General features: G+C 43.2%; 1 protein-coding gene across 9 annotated transcripts in view; it reads right to left on the reverse strand.

Moving 5' to 3' along the window:
- Positions 1 to 19,277, reverse strand: part of Atg13 (autophagy related 13) — a 37,131-nt gene extending 17,854 nt beyond the window's left edge. For 2 of the 9 annotated variants that reach the window (XM_051144115.1, XM_051144121.1), the window contains exons 1-4: positions 18,930 to 19,276; positions 18,417 to 18,466; positions 1,745 to 1,826; positions 312 to 392 (exon numbers count right to left, since the gene is read on the reverse strand). In XM_051144115.1, the coding sequence (XP_051000072.1) occupies positions 312 to 392; positions 1,745 to 1,813 (150 nt within the window). In that variant the 5' untranslated portion in view covers positions 1,814 to 1,826; positions 18,417 to 18,466; positions 18,930 to 19,276. Of the gene's footprint in view, positions 1 to 311; positions 393 to 1,744; positions 1,827 to 18,416; positions 18,532 to 18,929 lie in introns of all 9 variants that reach the window. The other 7 variants (XM_051144123.1, XM_051144118.1, XM_051144117.1 and 4 more) reach the window with 7 other exon arrangements.
- Positions 19,278 to 19,378: the final 101 nt, after the last annotated feature.

A 19,378-nucleotide genomic window follows, 5' to 3' on the forward strand; every position in this document is an offset into this window, starting at 1 on the left:
GCCATCTCTCCAGCCCCTCTTTTTTTGTTTTTTGAGACAGGGTTTCTCTGTGTAGCCTTGGCTGTCCTGGACTCACTTTGTAGACCAGGCTGGCCTCAAACTCACAGCGATCTGCCTGCCTCTGCCTCCCGAGTGCTGGGATTAAAGGTGTGTGCCACCACGCCCGGCTGCACATACTTTCTATACCAGTTAGTCAAGTGACTTAGCAACTCCTTAAGTATATGCCTTACATGGCAGTAGGGCATGTTATAGTTACTCCTTTTGACAAACAATGTAGTGTACACACCCATTAACAAAGAATAAGAATTTACCCAATCTGAACCCGTTGGGGAAGAAGATGAACGGGTACAAATCTTTTCACCAAGTCGAGCCTGGACAATCACTTGGACAGTCTGAAAACAAAACACAAAATAAGAAATGGCTTGAGGTTCGAGCTTGAGCACTGGCCCCTGCCAAAAAAAGTTAGCTTTTTATGGGTTTAAAATTCTGCCAAAGCAGGGTTAAAATGAGGCTAGCTAATTCTACTAAACCCTGACTTTACTCCAGGGAAGTACAGAAACATAAGAGTGGACAGAAAGACAGTGCACACCAGAGAAGCACTCCTGAGGACTCTGTCAGCCACACAGGGACCAGGTTGCGCCTGTGCTCCAGAGAGAGCTCACACTGCAGAAGGAATGCTGCATGTGTTAGCCATGATGTTCATAAATACTCCCTGACAGAGATGTGGGTCAGAGCAGACTAAAGCAAGACTACACAATTATCCATCCTGCTCTGCTCATGTGGCTTGTCTTCTAGATAATTTTACCATCAGAACTGACAGCATGGCTTGAATAGTAATTGTTGCAAGAAAGGAGTGATACAGGTACAAGTGACTTTTAGATTCAGGAAAAAAAAAATGCCAATATTCATATTACAGCTGGAATCAAGGGAGCTGGAGTCAGTTTCCAGCACCCAGAACAAGCCAGACATGCTACAAATGCCTAGAACTCCAGCTCCGAGGGACTCAATGCCCTCTTCAATATAAGTGTACACACACACACACACACACACACATACACACACGTAAAAAGGGAAAAAAAATGAATGGGGAGCAGTGTTCATACATGTAATCCTAGCACTTGGAAGGCTGAGTTCGTGGGAGTACCCCTGGTTTGAGGCCTGCCTGGCTTACAAAGAGAAATCTTATCTCAAAGCCAAGAGTCAGTCAGATAAGCACTGGGATTTCCTTTTCTCTGCTTCCTGATCCGACATGATGTGAACACGCAGCCTCCAGCCTCCATGATGGACTACATCCTTTGAACTATGAGACAAACAAATCCTTCTTCCCTCAAGTTGCTTCAAGAATTTGGTCACAGCAATAAAAAAGGTAGCTAGTGCACCAGGCATTTTAGTGTTAGCCAAAGCTATGAGAAAGATGCCCAGAGGCTGCAGTTCAGTCTTCCTTCCCACCCCAAGGGAATAAATACACTGTGCCAATAACCTGGCATAACACTTTGACATTTCTACAGACAGTCTTATAAAAATTTTTTTTTGAACAAGTAGCTGTGGAAAATTGGAAGCTACTTTTTAGTTACATCCCCCATTCCACCCCCACACTTCACAGTTTGGTTTACAACAGACAAAAGTATCCCTGAAAATGGGCAAGCTGCAAGCTGTTATGCTATGTTTCTAAGGGCGGCTCTCTAAGGGAGAAGTATGGATAATATTTCTAGCTGTTCCCAGCTCAAGAGAATGGACATATTACCTTGAGGGCAAAAAACTTAATAAACTTGTCCAGGTCCTTTCTGTCCTGGGAACTGAGATCAGTTTCCATTGCCTATTGGAACCTGTAACAGAATACAAGAGCAGCGATGACAAATGTGACTAATCTGTTTAAAAACAGATCACTACGTCAGAGCACAGACGGGAGCCTACTAGCTGTACGATGGTCATGTGGGAGTGGGAGAAGAAATTTCTTTCAGTTAAAAATACCAAAGTAGAAAACATTAAAATACTACCTCTGTGGAAAACGATCCCACACAAACAGCCATATCTAGGAACCTATGACATACATGAGGTCGATTTAACTCATCTGAAGTTCTGAATATGATGTGGGAGGTACCCACTGTGCCAGAACACATGTACAAGTCAGCGTTGGTTCTGACTATGATGTGGGGTGCCCACTGTGCCAGAACACGTGTACAAGTCAGCGTTGGTTCTGACTATGATGTGGGGTGCCCACTGTGCCAGAACACGTGTACAAGTCAGCGTTGGTTCTGACTATGATGTGGGGTGCCCACTGTGCCAGAACACGTGTACAAGTCAGCGTTGGTTCTGACTATGATGTGGGGTGCCCACTGTGCCAGAACACGTGTACAAGTCAGCGTTGGTTCTGAATATGATGTAGGGTGCCCACTGTGCCAGAACACGTGTACAAGTCAGCGTTGGTTCTGAATATGATGTGGGGTGCCCACTGTGCCAGAACACGTGTACAAGTCAGCGTTGGTTCTGAATATGATGTGGGGTGCCCACTGTGCCAGAACACGTGTACAAGTCAGCGTTGGTCCCCACCCTCTTACTGCTTTGTTGTTTGCTGCTGTGCATACCAGGCTGGCTGGCCTGGGGGCTTCTGGAGACTTCTGGGATTAAAGGCACGCGCCACCATTCCAGGCTTGAGACTTCCATCTTGCTACTGGAGCCCTACGCTGGAGCACATGACTAGGCCCAGCTTTATGTGGGATTCAAACTCACGTCCTCAAACTTACACAACGAGCACGTCACCCACTGGGCCACCATCCTAGCCAGTTTATGAAACTTTAAGCCTTAAATAGAATTTATCCAATCTTTGTTGTTGTTGTTGTTGTTTCGAGACAGGGTCTCTCTGTGTTAGCCTTGGCTGTCCTGGACTCACCAGGCTGGCCTCGAACTCACAGCGATCCACCTGCCTCTACCTCCCCAGTGCTGAGTTTAAAGGTGTGCACCACCACACCTGTCTATCTAATCTTAATGAGAAACTTTGCTAACACAAATGAGTTTATCTACATTATTTCTGAAGACCACCAATCAATCTTTTTAAGGCTCCAGACCTGTTTTGAGAAACTGTTAACTTGAAAAGCTCTCATCAGAATAACTCCTATGGGAACACTTAAAGCTCAAGGAAGATCACATTTCCAAAGTGCACCGGTGCCTACCCTTATCCATCCTAGGGTAAATGGGTATAAACTGGTTTACAATGACCAGATAAAGATGGGGACGGTGGTGCACACCTAAAATCGCAGCACTCGGGGAGGCAGAGGCAGGAGGATCTCTTTGAGTTTGAAAGACAGCCTGGTCTACAAAATGAGTCCAGGACAGGCAAGGATACAAAGAAACCCTGTCTCAGAAAAATAGAAAGAAAAGAAGGAAAGAAGGAAGGAAGGAAGGAAGGAGCAGATAATAAGGAAAACAAGAGCATGAATACCATGTTAGCAACAGAGAGTAAAGATGTCTGGAAATATAAAGTACCCATTTTTATTTTTTTCTTTTCTGAGATGGTGTTTCTCTGTGCAACCCAGGCTGTGCTGGAACTCACTCTGTAGACCAGGCTGTCCTGATATTCAGAGATTTGCCTGCCTCTGCCCCCAGAGTGCTGGGATTAAAGGAGCGTGACACTACCACCTGGTGTGAAGTATTCATTTTTCAAAGGGACTGAACTAAAACAGCTGATGAGCAGACTACAGTGGGGTTCACACCTACTGTGCCACAGACATAGACCCTCCAAACCCTGGGGAGCAGCACCTCATCTGAAAGATAAGTTTACTAACTGGGGAAACCTAGAGCAATTCTGCAGAATAAGAAGCAATGAAACCAGTTAGGTCCTTGGCAAGAATCTAAGTTTGTGGTCAAAGCTAAAGCTCCAGCATAGACATGACTGGGAGAGCAGCAGGGTGGGAAACACTTTAGAAAGAGAACTGACCAGAGGCTGACTGTAGAAAGACATACTGCTGTGCCAGGGCTTACATGTGGGCAACTGAAAAGCAAGCTTAGTAGGATTTAATTACAGTCCATTTTGCAACAGTGATTCTCAACCTTCCTAATGCTGTAACTCTCTAATACAGTTCCTCATGTGTGGCAACCTCCAACATTAAATTATTTTTGTTGCTACTTCAAGCTATAATTTTGCTAATGCTATAAATCTATGATATGTAGAATGGTCTTAGGTGACCCCTATGATAAGCCAGTTTGAGAACCATATTTTACACCATACAAGAAAGCCAAAGGAAAAATTGGTTTTAAGGAAAGGGGTAAACAAAGGAAAGCATTCAAACAGGAAACACATTTTATTGAAAAATATAACTTACATGTAGTGAAATGCACAAATGTTTTGATATGTATTATAGAATCACAATCCAAATCAAGTTATAAAACTTGCTGGACGTAGTGGTACATGCCTTTAATCCCAGCACTAGGAAGGCAGAGCCAGGCAGATCTGTAAATTCAAGGTCAACCTAGTCTACAAAGCAATTCCAGGACAGCCAGTGCTATACAGAAAAACCCTGTCTCAAAAAACAAAAAAATTAAGTTATAAAACCTTTCTGACATATTCCAGAAGACCCAGTCAACTAAATCACCAAAAGACAACCATTACTCTGATTTTATAATCATAAAAAAACCTCTATATTGCTGCATGCAGCAGTAGTTTATAATTTTTCATTAATATATAATATTTAATTTCATGAATATACCACAATTTCTAAAATAAATTGTACTGATCTGGGAGTATAGATCAGTGGTAGATGATGTACCCAATATGGTAGAGATCCTAAATTCTCAGCAACAAAACCAACAGTAAATAGATAAAAATCTTCTGTTGTAGATTTATTATTACATTTATTTGTTTATACTTGTGTGTGTGTATGTGCGCGCGCGCGTGTACGTATAAGTACACAGCTGACTTATGGAAATCAATTCTCTCCTTCCACATGGTGGGTCCTCAGATCTAACTCAAATTATTACACTTGGGGTAAGTATCTTTACCTGCTGAACCACGTTAATAGTCTTTATGTTTTTTGTTTTGTTTTTTTTTTAGACAGTGTCTGACTCTATAGCCCAAGATACTGCCTCAGTCTCTGGAGTAGTGGAATTATACATGTGTCATTACATTCAGCTTTGTTTTCTGGTTTTATATTATATTAATTCATTCATCTGTTTGTTTTAGAGACAAGGTTTCACAACAGAGTCCTGACTGGCTGGGAATTTGATATGTAGACTAGACTGGCCTTGAATTCCCAGAAATCTTCCTGCTCTGTCTCCCAAATGCTAGTTTTCTATGCTTTCTCTGGGCATACTACTTCCAGGAGTCGTTTGCCAGAAGCTATACATATCTATATATGCATATTTTTATGAGCCAATTGTTCATTTCTTGTGTTTGAAGTTTTTTCTCTGACAACACCTCTGGCCAGAGTCTCTGCCTTAGTCCTTAACCACTACACAAGTGGGACTGACCCTGTACTAGGATTCCCCTCCTGGTCAGTTTTGGAGAGGCCTACCTAGTCCCCTAGTTTATTTTATTTTATTTTTTAGATTGATTTATTTATTACGTATACAACATTCTGCCTGCGTATGTGCCTGCCCTCTAGAAGAGGGCAGTAGATCTCATTATAGATGGTTAGGAGCCACCATGTGGTTTCTGGGAATTGAACTAAGGACCTTTGGAAAAGCAGACAGTGCTCTTAACCTCTGAACCATTTCTCCAGCCCCAGCCCCTAGTTTCTTGTTGTCATCCAACCTTTACTAGGCTGATTTGGTGCTCAGCACAAATGCCCTCCACCAACTTGACACAGGCTCATCATCACAACTGGATACAAATACATGGAGATAGGCTTATCTAAGGTTTTGGCAGGTTCTCAAATCTAGGTGCCAGGCCTTCATGGATGAAAAAAATCTTCAACATTTCTTGTAAAGCCATGTAGTGTAGTCCCAGAGATCCAAAGGTCTCTGCTTCAGCAGCACTATGACTGTAAGGCTGTGCCCTATGCCCAGCTACAATTATGTAGGTTCTGGGGATAGGAATAGGACCTCAAGCACTTGAACAACTGAGCTATCTCTCTAGCCCTAGGAAAATGGTCATTTTAGTAACCTCTCTGGGAGAGAAAATGGAGCTATTGAATACAAGACAGGAGAGGACGTTTTGCTTCCTGAGGCTTGCTTCTGAAGCCTCCGGCCTAACAATACTCTAGTAATTCAGAGACTAACAAGGCTTGTAAGAGCAACCATCCACAGATCTACAGAGATAGCTTGACAGCTAAGAACACTTGCTGGACAGGAGTTTGGATCCCGGTGCCCATGTCAGTTGACAGATGCCTGTATCTCTCTGGCTCCAAATGATAAGAAGGCCCCTTCTGTCCTCCATGGGTGCCCCCACCAGACACATGCACATTCATGTAGATTAAAAACAAAACACCCACCCGGCATGGTGGCGCACACCTGTAATCCCAGCACTGGGGAGGGAGAGGCAAGAGGATCGATGTTAGAGGCTGGCCTTGTAAACAAAGTAAAATCCAGGACGGCCAAGGCTATTACACAGAAAAACTCTGTCTTGAGAGAAAAACAAAAAACCCACAACACTCTAGAATCCACATAAATGTTGGATGGGTGTGGCAGCCCATCTATAATCCTAGTACTTGGGACCCAGAACAAGCTGGTTAGTTGGACTAGCCAAATCAATGGGCTCTGAATTCAAGTTATAGACCCCACTTTGATATATAAAAAAGAACAAAACAAACAAAATCTGATCTTGGTGGTACATGCTTTTAATCCCAGAACTCAGGAAGCAGAAGCAGGAGGATCTCTGTGAATTCAAGGTTAGCCTGGTCCACTTAGAGTTCCAGGACTGTCAGGGCTCTGTCTCAAAAGCAAACAAAACTAAGCAAACTGCGGCACAAACCTTTAATCTCAGTGCTGGTCTACAGAGCTGAGCTCCAGGACAGCCAGAGCTGTCTGGAAACCCTGTATCAAAATTCAAACCAAACCACCAAACAAAAACACCGCCAACTGTGTCCTGTGTGCATGTATTGTATGACATATATAAGATATATACGTATATTATATATGTGTGATGTATATATCATAGAAATACTCAAAGAAACGGTCAGACCTAAAAATTCAGGATGAGCCAGGCGTGGTGGCTCACGCCTTTAATCCCAGCACTCAGGAGGCAGAGGCAAGTGGATCTCTGTGAGTTCAAGGCCAGCCTAGTCTACAAAGCAGGTCCAAGACAGCCAAGGCTACACAGAGAAACTCTGTCTCAAAAAAACAAAAAAACAAACAAAGAAAAAAAAATCAAGATGAAGCCGGGCGTGGTGGCGCACGCCTTTAACCCCAGCACTCGGGAGGCAGAGGCAGGTGGATCGCTGTGAGTTCAAGGCCAGCCTGGTCTACAAAGTGAGTCCAGGACAGCCAAGGCTACACAGAGAAACTCTTGTCTCAAAAAAAAAAAATCAGGATGAGATACCAATACCAAACTATGTAAATAGAAAAGATAAGAAACATCCATCAGATACAGCTACACAGACTATTTATGAAATAATTTAATCAAACAGTGAAAGATATTAGGACTGAACACCATAAAACAACCAAGAACACAAGTAAACAGAAATCCTGCATTCTTAGAGTAGAATTAATTTTTTGTTTGTTTTTTTGTTTTTGAGACAGAGTCTCTCTGTGTAGCCTTGGCTGTCCTGGACTCACTTTGTAGACCAGGCTGGCCTCAAATTCACAATGATCTGCCTGTCTCTGCCTCCCAAGTGCTGGGATTAAAGGTGTGCGCCACCACACTCGGCGAATTAATAATCTTAAACATGTCTTACTCAAACTGATCTACAGGGTCAGCTCAATTCCTATCAAAATGCCAGTGACATTCATCACAGAAATAAAAAGAAAAACCCTAAAACATGTACAGAATCAGCAAAAACTTCCCAAAGAGCCACAGCAATCTTGAACAAAAAAATAAAAAATAAAAACAGAGCCGGGCGTGGTGGCGCACGCCTTTAATCCCAGCACGCGGGAGGCAGAGGCAGACGGATCGCTGTGAGTTCGAAGCCAGCCTGGTCTACAAAGTGAGTCCAGGACAGCCAAGGGTACACAGAGAAACCCTGTCTCGAAAAACCAAAAAAAATAAAATAAAATAAAATAAAATAAAAAAATAAAAAAAAATAAAAACAGATCATACCACTGGCTTCAAAATGCACAAAGCGGGTGTGACAAAACAGCAGGATAATGGCACAAATACAGACACAGACCAAAGGGCCAGACTAGAAAGCCCAGAAATAGACCCACATGTTTTCTGTCAAATGACTTGACAAAGGTGGAAAAAGTATAAAAAAGAGAGATGGTTTCTTCAATGAACAGTGCTGGAAAATTGGAAGTTCGTATACAGAATTAAACCAGAAGCTTATCTCTCATTACGTTAAAAAAAAAAAAAAAATCAATTCAAAATAGGCTAACACTTGAAACTATGAAAAATGCTAAAAGAAACAGAAAAACTCCATGACCTTGGTATAGGCAATACTATTTCTAGATATGATTTCAAAAACACGGGACTGGAATTGAAATTACAGTGTGTGAGTGTGTGTGTGTGTGTGTGTGTGTGTCTGCTTTCTTGGGCCCCTTTCTGCCTATAAACTCTTTTGCTTTTGCTCAGTTCATCAGAACATTTATTTCCTAGCAAGAACTGCTATCCAATTCTAGGATCCAAAATAAAACCAATCTGGAATTGTAAATGACTGAGATGTCCTTTAACAGTGTTCACCACCCTCAGGTCCTAAAGCAATACAGAAATGGATGGGAGATTAAAATGTGCTGCAGGGTTACACTGACCTTATTTTTTTACACTCACAGAGAGATGGTTATTATAGTCTTGCCCTAAGTACATACATTTTGTGTTTTTTGACTTTTTGTCACAACTAGCAGCACTGAAAAAAATTGGGTAGCTACAAATATGGGAGCCCAAAAGTCAGACCACCCATGGGAAAAAAGCTATCTTTCAGGAGCAGTATCTGCTGGTCCCTTAGACCACCGTAACACCCAGTTTGCCTTACAATGTGAATAAATAGCAACTTTACCTTTTGTTCTTTTTGAGTAACCTAAGAATATAAAAGGAAGGTTGTGTGAATAGTAAAAGATCTACAGGGCTGGGGAGGTGGCTCAGAGGGCAAGTATGAGGACCTGCGCTTACATTCCACGATCTTTTTTTTTTTTTTTTTTTTTTGAGACAGGTTTCTCTGTGTAGCTTTGACTGTCCTAGACGCACTTTGTAGATCCGGCTGGCCTAGAACTCAGTGATCTGCCTGTCTCTGGCTTCTGAGTGCTAGGATTAAAGGCTTACGCCACCACGCCCTGCCCTCCACAAACTCTTGGAAATCTAGGGGTGGTAGTGTCCATCCGTAATTCCAGGCAGCAGAGACAGAAGAATCCCTGGAAACCAAAGGGCCAGCCAGCCTGAAGAATGCAGCAGTGACCAAGAGAGCCTGTGTCAAACAAGGTGGAAGTTAAAGACTGACACACACAGTTGTTTTCTGACCTTCCCACATGTGCCAATCCTACGCACCCACACACAGAATAAACAAACAAAAATAAGAAGATCCACAACTCAATTCCCCCTGCCTGAACCACTATGGTCAGTTACTAAACGCTGTTGTGGAAAATCTATTTGCCGGGGCTTCTTTTTCACAGCCATCTCAGTAATGCAGCCTGTATTTCTTTCTTTTTTTTTTTTTTTTTTTTTTTTTTTTGGTTTTTTGAGACAGGGTTTCCTCTGTGTAGCCTTGGCCATCCTGGACTCACTTTGTAGACCAGGCTGGCCTCGAACTCACAGCGATCCGCCTGCCTCTGCCTCCCGAGTGCTGGGATTAAAGGCGTGAGCCACCACGCCCGGCTAACAGCCTGTATTTCTTGTCTAGGGTCAGCCACTTGGCTAGTCACTTTGTCTCTCCAAGCTCAGGCTGTAAAGCTCAGGCACACAACTGGGACTAATTATAGTAAAGCATTGTCATTACACTGATATGACCCAGGAGCTTTGGCAGCCTCTTCAGGGTGACTTCCAGTTATCCCCATGCAATGTCAGCAGAGACAATGGGTGGGGTGATTCTCAAAAGGTAATGGGTCTTGCTGGCACCTTTAGGACAGGGCTTAGTCACTTGGGGGTGGCAAGCAGTGACCCTGTGTCAAGTCCAGGATGGGATAATATACATGCTAGGAAACTAGTTCTACTAGTTTAGTCAAGGTTTTCAGGACAGTATCAGCTATAAGGGATGATTACTATAACAATTCCAACTTGCTAAGAAATAAGACAGCTAAGTAAAAGTGATGAATACATGGCCTTTCCTAAAATGAGGAAACAAAGCCATTAGCAGACAGTTAACACCAATCACTCCACTATAAACTTCACATACTCTTTCCTATAACAGGGCCCTTGTTTTGATAGGAGGGGGCTCTGGTTGAGCAGCAACTCTGTCATCCTGGTATGTGTAGCCACCTGGCCTTGCTCCTTCCCAAACCTGCTTTGCAACTCTGAGTCTCTTAAGATGGAGCTCTGAGGTGGCCCTACTATTGTCTTAAAATGATTGGCCTTTGAATAATTCTGATTCCTCCCTACCAATTCCTGTCACTTGCCCTAGTAGTCTACAGCCATACAACACTCATGGTGCCTGATTCCAATTCCCTTCCCTTGAACATCAGTCTTTGATATTTAATTCTGGAAATACTAAACACAGAGGCAAATGGGTTGGAATACTGCCCTGGAAAGCTGAGGCAGGAGGATCTTGGGCTCCAGGATAGCCTGGCTCAAAACAAACAAGCCACAATAACATCAGACACAGTTCAGAGTTTCCTTCCTTACAATGTACAGTTCCAATTATGATTTCTGTGGACTATGAAGACTAGTTACTACTCATGTTTTACCTGCATGTGTATCTGTACACTACCTGTGTGCAGGGCCCACAGAAGCCAGATGGAGGCATCAGATCCCCTGGAACTGGAGTTACAAATGGTTGTGAAGACCTGATGGAGTGAAATTATGTTGTTGGCCGCTGCCCTGATGGGCGGCAGGCCTTTAATCTCAGGACTGGAAAGGCAAAGGCAGGTGCATCTCTGTGACCTCTAGGCCAACATAGTGGATTGCAAGCCAGCCAGAGCCAAAAGAGTAAGACCGGTCTCAAAAACAAAACAAAACAAAAGACAGTGAGGAGTGTTAAAGGCAGAAACATAAACGGACAAGAAGGACAGGCAGATGTAACACATAAAAGTTCTAGAAGATGTCAGGTGGTGGTGGCACACACATTTAATCCCAGCACTCTGAGAGGCAGAGGCAGGCAAATGGCTGTGAGTTTGAGGCCAGCCTGGTCTACAAAGCCAGCCCAGGACAGCCACGGCTACTCAGAGAAACCCCGTCTTGAAAAACAAAAAAATCCCCAAGATTTATTTATGAGTAGAACTGTGTTTGTCTGCGTGTATGCATAGGTACCACATGTATGCCTGGTGTCTACAGAGATCAGATAAAGAGGATTAGATTCTCTGGAACTGCAGTTACAGATGTTTGAGAGTTACCACATGGGTCCTGGGAACCAAACTAGGTTCTCTGCATAAGCAGCAAGTATTCTTTTTCTATTTTATTTTGGTAAAGTGTATATGGCATAAGATGTTTTTCTCAGGCTGGGTGTAGTAGTGCATGCCTTTAATACCAGCACTCGGGAGGCAGAAGCAGGCGGATCACTGTGAGTTCAAGGCCAGCCTGGTCTACAAAGTGAATCCAGGACAGCCAAGGCTACACAGAGAAACCCTGTCTCGAAAAACCTAAAAATAAATGTGTTTTTCTTGGGGCTGAGAAGATAATTCAGTGGCTAATATTACTTGCTGTACAAACAGAGGACTTGAATTTGGATCCACATCACTCCTATAAAATCAAAATGTAGTCATGTAAGCTTTATAATCCTACAATTGTAGGGATGGGGGAGTACAAAATTAGGAGACTCGCCAGAAGTGGTGGCGCATGCCCTTAATCCCAGCACTTGGGAGGCAGAGGCAGGGGATCTCCGAGTTTGAGGCCAGCCTGGTCTACAAAGCAAGTCCAGGACAGCCAGGACTACAAAAGAAACCCTGTCTCAAAAATCCAAAAAGAAAGAAAAGATCTGGGTAGGGGTTTGAAGTTTACGACCTGTATTGTCCTTGGCTGGTGCCATAGTTTGAGCGGAACTCCTGGGCCCAAATCTGCCTATCATAATGTTCTTCTTGTAGGTTTCTAGGACCCTCTGGATCCTTCAACTTTGCTATTCTCCCATGCTTCTCTCATCTAGAGTCCCAGTAGTGGCACTCAGAGGAAGGATAGCAGGCTACCAAGAAGAGACTTGATACCCTATGAGCATATAAAGGGGGAGGAAATCCCCCTCAGGAACTGTCATAGGGGAGGGGAGTAAGGGGAAAATGGGAGGGAGGGAAGAATGGGAGGATACAAGGGATGGGATAACCATTGAGATGTAATAAGAATAAATTAATAATAATAAAAAAAGAAAGAAAAGAACAAGAGAATCAATGGGCTTACTGGTGGCCAGCCTAGGGCCAGCTCTAGGTTCAGTTAATGTGTCTGAAGGACAGAAGGAAATGTCCTACCCTGGCTTTGCACACAGGCACTAGCACAGCATATTCCTTCGAGCCTCACCCCATGTATCATTTTAGACCAGACAAGGTTATTCACATCTGTAATCCCAAGAAGATATTGTCATAAAAACAAAACAAACCTGATGTGGTGAACTGGCTTGTGATCACAGCATGTGGGAGGTAGAGATAGGAGGACCTCAGGTTGAAAGTCATTGTTGGCTAAATAGTACATCTGCTACTAGGCTGGGCTACAGTGAGATCCTATCTCAGAAACAAACATCTTGGGAGGTTAGGGGTATATAGCATATGGCAAGGCCTTGACTTTGGTCCCCGGCACCACAAAAACAAAACAAAACAAAACAAAACAAAATGCAAATATGACCTTGGTAGGGTATTCTATCCTTACTACCTACTACATTGAATAGTTCAATGGTATTAAAAACACCTATAATATATTACTATTCCAAACTGTTTTCAACGTATAAATCTAAAACTGTGTAGACATTAAGCCATAGTCTCCCATTCCAAAATTCTTTCAGCCCCTGGTAATTACCAAGGGCCATGACTTTGGGTATTCTAAATATCACAGAATCAATATTTTAAAGTAGAATGATATAGGATTTATCTTCTGTGACTAGCATAATGTCCTAAAAGTTTGTTTATAAGACAGTATTGCTCTAGTTTCCCATGACAAATATGACCAAAAGCTATTAGGAGTGGCCTTCATGATGAATAACTTCAGATCCCAGCAAGCAATCTCTGTGATTTAGAAGCCACTGAGCTACACAGGATAGCCAGAGCTATATGCAAAGACCCTGTCTCAAAAACCAAAAAATGGTCAGGCGCAGTGGCGCACGCCTGTAATCCCAGCACTCATGAGGCAGAGGCAGGTGGATCAATGTGAGTTCAATGCCAGCCTGGTCTACAAAGTGAGTCCAGAACAGTCAAGGCTACACAGAGAAACCCTATCTCGAGAAAAAAAAAGGGGGGGGGGATTTTATGTTATACTTCCAGTCCAACATTACAGAACTTGAAGCTGGAACCTGAAGTTCTGATTGCTTCCTATTCTGTACAGGAACTGCCTCTGGCCAGGGAACTCACAGGCAAAGTTGTACTACAGGAACCATGGAAGATACTGTTTGCTAGCTAACTCACATACAAGATCGGTTTAGCTTTTTCTTTTCTATTTTTTCCAGACAGGGTTTCTCTGTGTAACCTTGGCTGCCTTGGACATGCTTTGTAGACCAGGGTGGCCTCAAACTCAAAGGGATCTGCTTACCTCTGCCTCCTGAGCACTGAGATTAAAGGCATGCTTTGCTTTCTTTCTTTTTTAAAGATTTATTTATTATGTATACAGTGCTCTGCCTGCATGTACACCTGCAGAACAGAAGAGGGCACCAGATCTCATTACAGATGGTTGTGAGGCACGATGTGGTTGCTGGGAACTGAACTCAGCAGCCAGTGCTCTTTACCTCTGAGCCATCTCTCCAGCCCACATTGGACTTTTGTTGTTGTTAGCTTTCTTGTTGTTGTTGTTTTGGCTTTCCAAGACACAATTTCTCTGTGTAGCCTTGACTGTCCTGTACTCACTTTGTAGACCAGACTGGCCTTGAACTCACAGAGATCTACCTGCCTCTGCCTCCCGAGTGCTGGGATTAAAGGCGTGCACCACCACGCCCAGCTTGTTGTTAGCTTTCTTATACAGCCCAGAATTATCTGACTAGAGATAGTGCTGTCCACAGACCTCCAATGTCATTTAGTAAACAAAACAATCTGATAACACAGGAATCTGATAAAGACAATCACTCAGCTGAGACTCCTCTTCCAGGTGATTCTAGGCCATGTCAAGTTAACAATATTAATTAGGCCAGCATATTTCATAATTTTCTTCTGGAAGATGAAATAAAACTGCTTATGAATATTTTTCTTATCCACTTGCCCCCTGATGTACTTGCCTGAATTGGTTCTATGTTTTAGCTCTCTCTGATTAGCAATGCTGCTACGAAACATAGGAGTCAAAGTTCCTAAGTATACACTCAGGAATGAAGTTGCTAGACCATATAACTCTCATTTTTTTTTCTTTCTTTTGGTGTTTCTAGACAGATTTTTCTGTGCAGCACTGGCTGTGGCTGGCCTTGAACCCAGAGATGACTTCATGTACCACCACTGCCTGGCTCTACATTTCATTTCTTAAAGAACTGTATGACTGTACATTGCCATTAACTCTTCATAGGCTTCCTTTTCAACATCTGCCTTTGTGTTTATTGTTTATTGTGTATCTCTTCTGTTTCGGTTTACTTCCAGGGTAGCCGGGGACTGAGGGTGAACAGTTGAGGATGACCTTCAACTCCAGATCTTACCAACATCTTATTTTACCTAAATATGGGGTTACAGGCCTTCAGACCTCACCCAGATTTGTTTTGTGTGCATGAGTGTTTTGCCTGTACACCATATGCATTCTGAACTCTTTTTGTTGTTGTTGTTACTGTTTGTTTTTTGAGCCTTGGCTGTCCTGAACTTACTTTGCAGAGCAGGCTGGCCTTGAACTTACAGAGATCTGCCTGCCTCTGCCTCCCTGAGTGCTGGGATTAAAGGGGTGCACCACCATACCTGGTACATTCTGAACTCATAAAGAGGGTATTGGAGGCCCTGAAACTGGAATTAGAGTAAGCTGCCTTGTGGAATCAAGCCTGGGTTTCCTGGAAGAGCAGTCAGTGCTTTACTGAGCCATCTCCAGCCACCATGTTTTTCTCCAATAAGATTTTTTTCGGGAATTGTCTTACTATATTGCTGAAGCTGGCCTAAAATTTGTAGTTACCAGCCTTTCAAGTGCTGGGATTACATTTGTTTTAATACTTAAGCTAATATAAAGTAAGGAATATGTGGTGTTTTGTCTCCAGAACCTGTCATTGAACTTGAAACACCTTAGAAAGTTTGAAATGCCTTTTTCTTTTTTAGTTATTGAGATAGGATTTCTGTGTATCCCTGTCATCTTGGAACTCTGCAAACTAGGCTGACTTTGAATGCAGAGGTCTATCTGTCTCTGGAGTGCTAAGATTAAAGGTACACTCCACTTCCCCAAGCCCCTGGTGAAATGTCTTGTTTTTCAAATAAAGCTAGGTTTATACTAATGAGCACCTTAGGGTGGGGCCCTACTTGGCCTCAGGCTAGGGCTGGTAACCAGAGACCAAGTATTTACCCACTGGAAAGCTGAATTCTACTTTTATAAGAGAGAGTGGTTAAGAGAATAAATTCCTTAAAACTTTTTTTTAAAGACAGGGATTCTCTGTGTGATAGCCGTGGCTGTCCAGGCTGACCTGGAACTCATAGAGATCAGCCTGCCTCTGCCTCCTGAGTACTGGGATTAAAGGTGTGTGCCATAAAATCTTTAAAAATGTTCTAATTACACTCATTTGTTCATCTCTGGGTGAAAAACTTCTGTGGGGTGTGGCAGAAGATAATTTGTGGGAATAAGTTCCTTATACCATATGGGTTCCCAAGATCAAACTCAGACCATCAGGCTTGGCAGCAAGTACCAGCTAGCCACAAAAACTCCTTTTTTTTTTTTTTTTTTTTTTTGAGACAGGGTTTCTCTGTTTAGCCCTAGCTGTCCTGGACATGCTGTGTAGACCAAGCTGGCCTCAAACTGACAGAGATCCACCTGCCTCTGCCTCCCAAGCGCTAGGATTAAAGGTGTGCACCACCACACCTGGCCTCATAAAAACTCTTTAATCAGATTTGATAACTTTTAAGTTATTCAATACCAATGGAAGTGAAACTGTAATAAGGTCAAAATGCAGGGAATGGCAACATGGCTCAGCGAGCAATGACACTTGCTGTGCAAATCTGCAGACCTTCACTCATACACAAAGTAGGTGCAGGGCTGACTCCACAAAGACGTCCTTTGACCTCCACATACTCACTATGACAGGAGTATACCCGCCCCAACATGAAACTTTTAAAAGACAAGAAAGCAACAACAGAAAAGAGGGAAAACGTGATATTATAGTAAATCAGAATTTTGGGGCAAGAAATGGCTCAATGGGTAAAATGTTTACTATATGAGGACCCAACTTCTCATTCCTAGCACCCATGTAACAGCCAAGCAATAAGGAAAGGATCCCCAGCCTATCACTGGTGGAGAAACACACAGTTGTCAGGCTTGGGGAGAGACCTTGTCTTAAACTATAATAGCCGTTTATGTTAGAAAGTAAGCAACAAGCAATAAAATAACAAAACATAGAACAAAAAATAGAGGAAGAGCCGGGCGTGGTAGCACATGCCTTTAATCCCAGCACTCAAGAGACAGAGGCAGAGGCAGGTGGATCGCTGTGAGTTCGAGGCCAGCCTGGTCTACAAAGTGAGTCCAGGACAGCCAAGGCTACACAAAGAAACCCCGTTTCAAAAAACAAAAACAAACAAACCAAAAAGAGATTCACCTGCCTCTGCCTTCCTGAGTGCTGGTATTACAGGTGTGTGCCAGTATGCCTGACTGTAAAATATATTTAAATCTGCATTTTATGCATATATGTGTGAACCAAAAATGGAAAAGCAGCATTTTCCAAAACTGTAATTCTGTTCCGACTTCTATTAATTCTTGACTTAGTGATTGACTTTTACTAACAATCAACTGTTCGTGGCATGGAGTTGTTTTTCTTCACACTCTCAGCCCTTCTCTTGTGACTAAGAACATAAGGTACCCAATAGAAGAAATTGCCTGGGCAGTCTATAATGCTTTAGAAGACTTTTCTAATAAATCAGTCTACATGTACTCTACAGTTAAAAGCAGGTACGTATTTAAAATGAACTTGAAATCATTTTAATGACTCACCAGGCCTTAAAAGATTTCAATTCGGCCTTTTAATGTTGGGTATGGTGATGGTTCACATTTATAATTCCAGTATTCGGGATAAGAGGCTCAGGAGTTCAAGGTCACCCCAGACTACATAGAGTGAAAGCCAGCATGGGCTACATAAATACCAAACCAACAACAGCAGGCTGTTTGGCTTAGCATGGTGAGCATGCCTATAGCCCAGCCCGGTCCACAGAGTGTCCAGGACAGCCAGTGACACAGAGAAACCCTGTCCCCCCCCAAAAAAAAAATCAAATAATCAAAATGCATTTAATCCCAGCATTCGGGAGGCAGAGGCAGGTGGATCACTGTGAGTTTGAGGCCAGCCTGGTGTACAAAGGGAGTCCAGGACCGCCAAGGCTACACAGAGAAACCCTGTCTCAAAAAACCAAAAAAAGGGGCTGGAAAGATGGCTCAGTGGTTAAGAATACAGTTTGCTCTTTCAAAAGATCCAGGTTCAATTCCCAGCACCCATATGGCTGCTCACAACTGTCTGTAACTCCAAGATCTGACACTCTCACACCAACGCACATAAATTAAAATTAAATATTTTTTTAAAACCAAAAAAATTTATATATGCAGAAGTATTATTGGTTGTAAATATAGCTCTAGTAAGGTGAACATAGTGCTAGCCTAAATCTCAAGAACACACACTATATGTGTAGGTATATATACATACATGTATACTCATAAATAAACATAGAATACTTAATTAAGAGGATTTCAAGAGCTATATGGTGGCATATGCTTGATAATCTCAGCACTTACGATGCTAGGGAAAGTGGATCAGTATATCAAGGTCAACCTAGACATGTCCATTGGGGGATCATGGAGGAGGCAAAAAGAAATGTTACCTTGAGGTGGCATAGAGCAGATTAACCGGGAAATAAGTGACTGGGAAATTTAAGACTGAAATGTGTTAGTGATGAGCCGAAGAAGATGCTGAGCCACTTACCCAGAGATTTATTTAATGAGAATGGGTCCAGGTTTCCACAGGTCGTTCCACTGCCAGTAAGAAGATAGTTGTGAACCTTGGGTCCCTTTTTTCACTAGTCAACAGTCACCCTCACCTACACGCGGAGTACATATTTGGCACTCAAAAATTTTTTTTTATTTAATGAGAACCTACCTTATTCATCTTGGTACCCAACCCAGTAGTAACGGCCCTACAAATATCTTCAATAGCTCTTTTTTTTTTTTTTTTTTTTTTTTTTACTTGAACCGAAGAGCTAAGAAAGTAGCGAGGACATTTTGGGGGACATCTGTAAGGGTTAGAATCTCTCAAGAGCCCACAGCCCACACCAACCCAACTTTGCGTGGAAAATGCAATGAAGGGGTTAGAGAGCTGAGCCTCGGCTGAGCGGCTTGGGCGTCCCCAAGAAGGTGGCCTAGGGGACGCAGCGCCTTCCACTCGGGGGCGCTGAAAGATCCGGGGTTTTGGTTTTTTTTTACCCTCCAAAGTGAATACCTGCGAAGCTACGGCACAGAGAGTGGCTCCGGGCTCTCATTCCGGAGGCCGGGGCCCGAGGCCGGCCAACCGCGCCTCCCGGCTTGAGTGTTCCGCGCTCCCGGGCGGTAGTGACAGCACAGGTCGCAGAGAAATACCTCACGTTCACAAGGCTCCTGGCTCCCAAAACGGAGCAAGTTGTCTGACTGGTGTCGACTGGTTTTCCTCAGAGCTTCCCCTTCACGCGTCAAGCGATCTCTCCCGCCCTAAGCCAGCAAGCATTCGCTCCCCGGCACCGCCATCATTAGTGTTTGTTTTCATCCGCTTCGGTGCAGGCGGTGGGGAGATAGAACGCTATGGGGGAAATGCAGCCGGCTAACTTCAGCTGCACTTTCGCTACACCAAAGACGCCCTATTTAGTATTTCTGTACCTTAGAGTCTTCATAAAAGTTGAATTATTTCCAAAAATA

The sequence above is a fragment of the Acomys russatus genome, chromosome 4 (assembly GCF_903995435.1).
Source record: "Acomys russatus chromosome 4, mAcoRus1.1, whole genome shotgun sequence".
In the NCBI taxonomy this organism is placed as follows: Eukaryota; Metazoa; Chordata; class Mammalia; order Rodentia; family Muridae; genus Acomys; species Acomys russatus.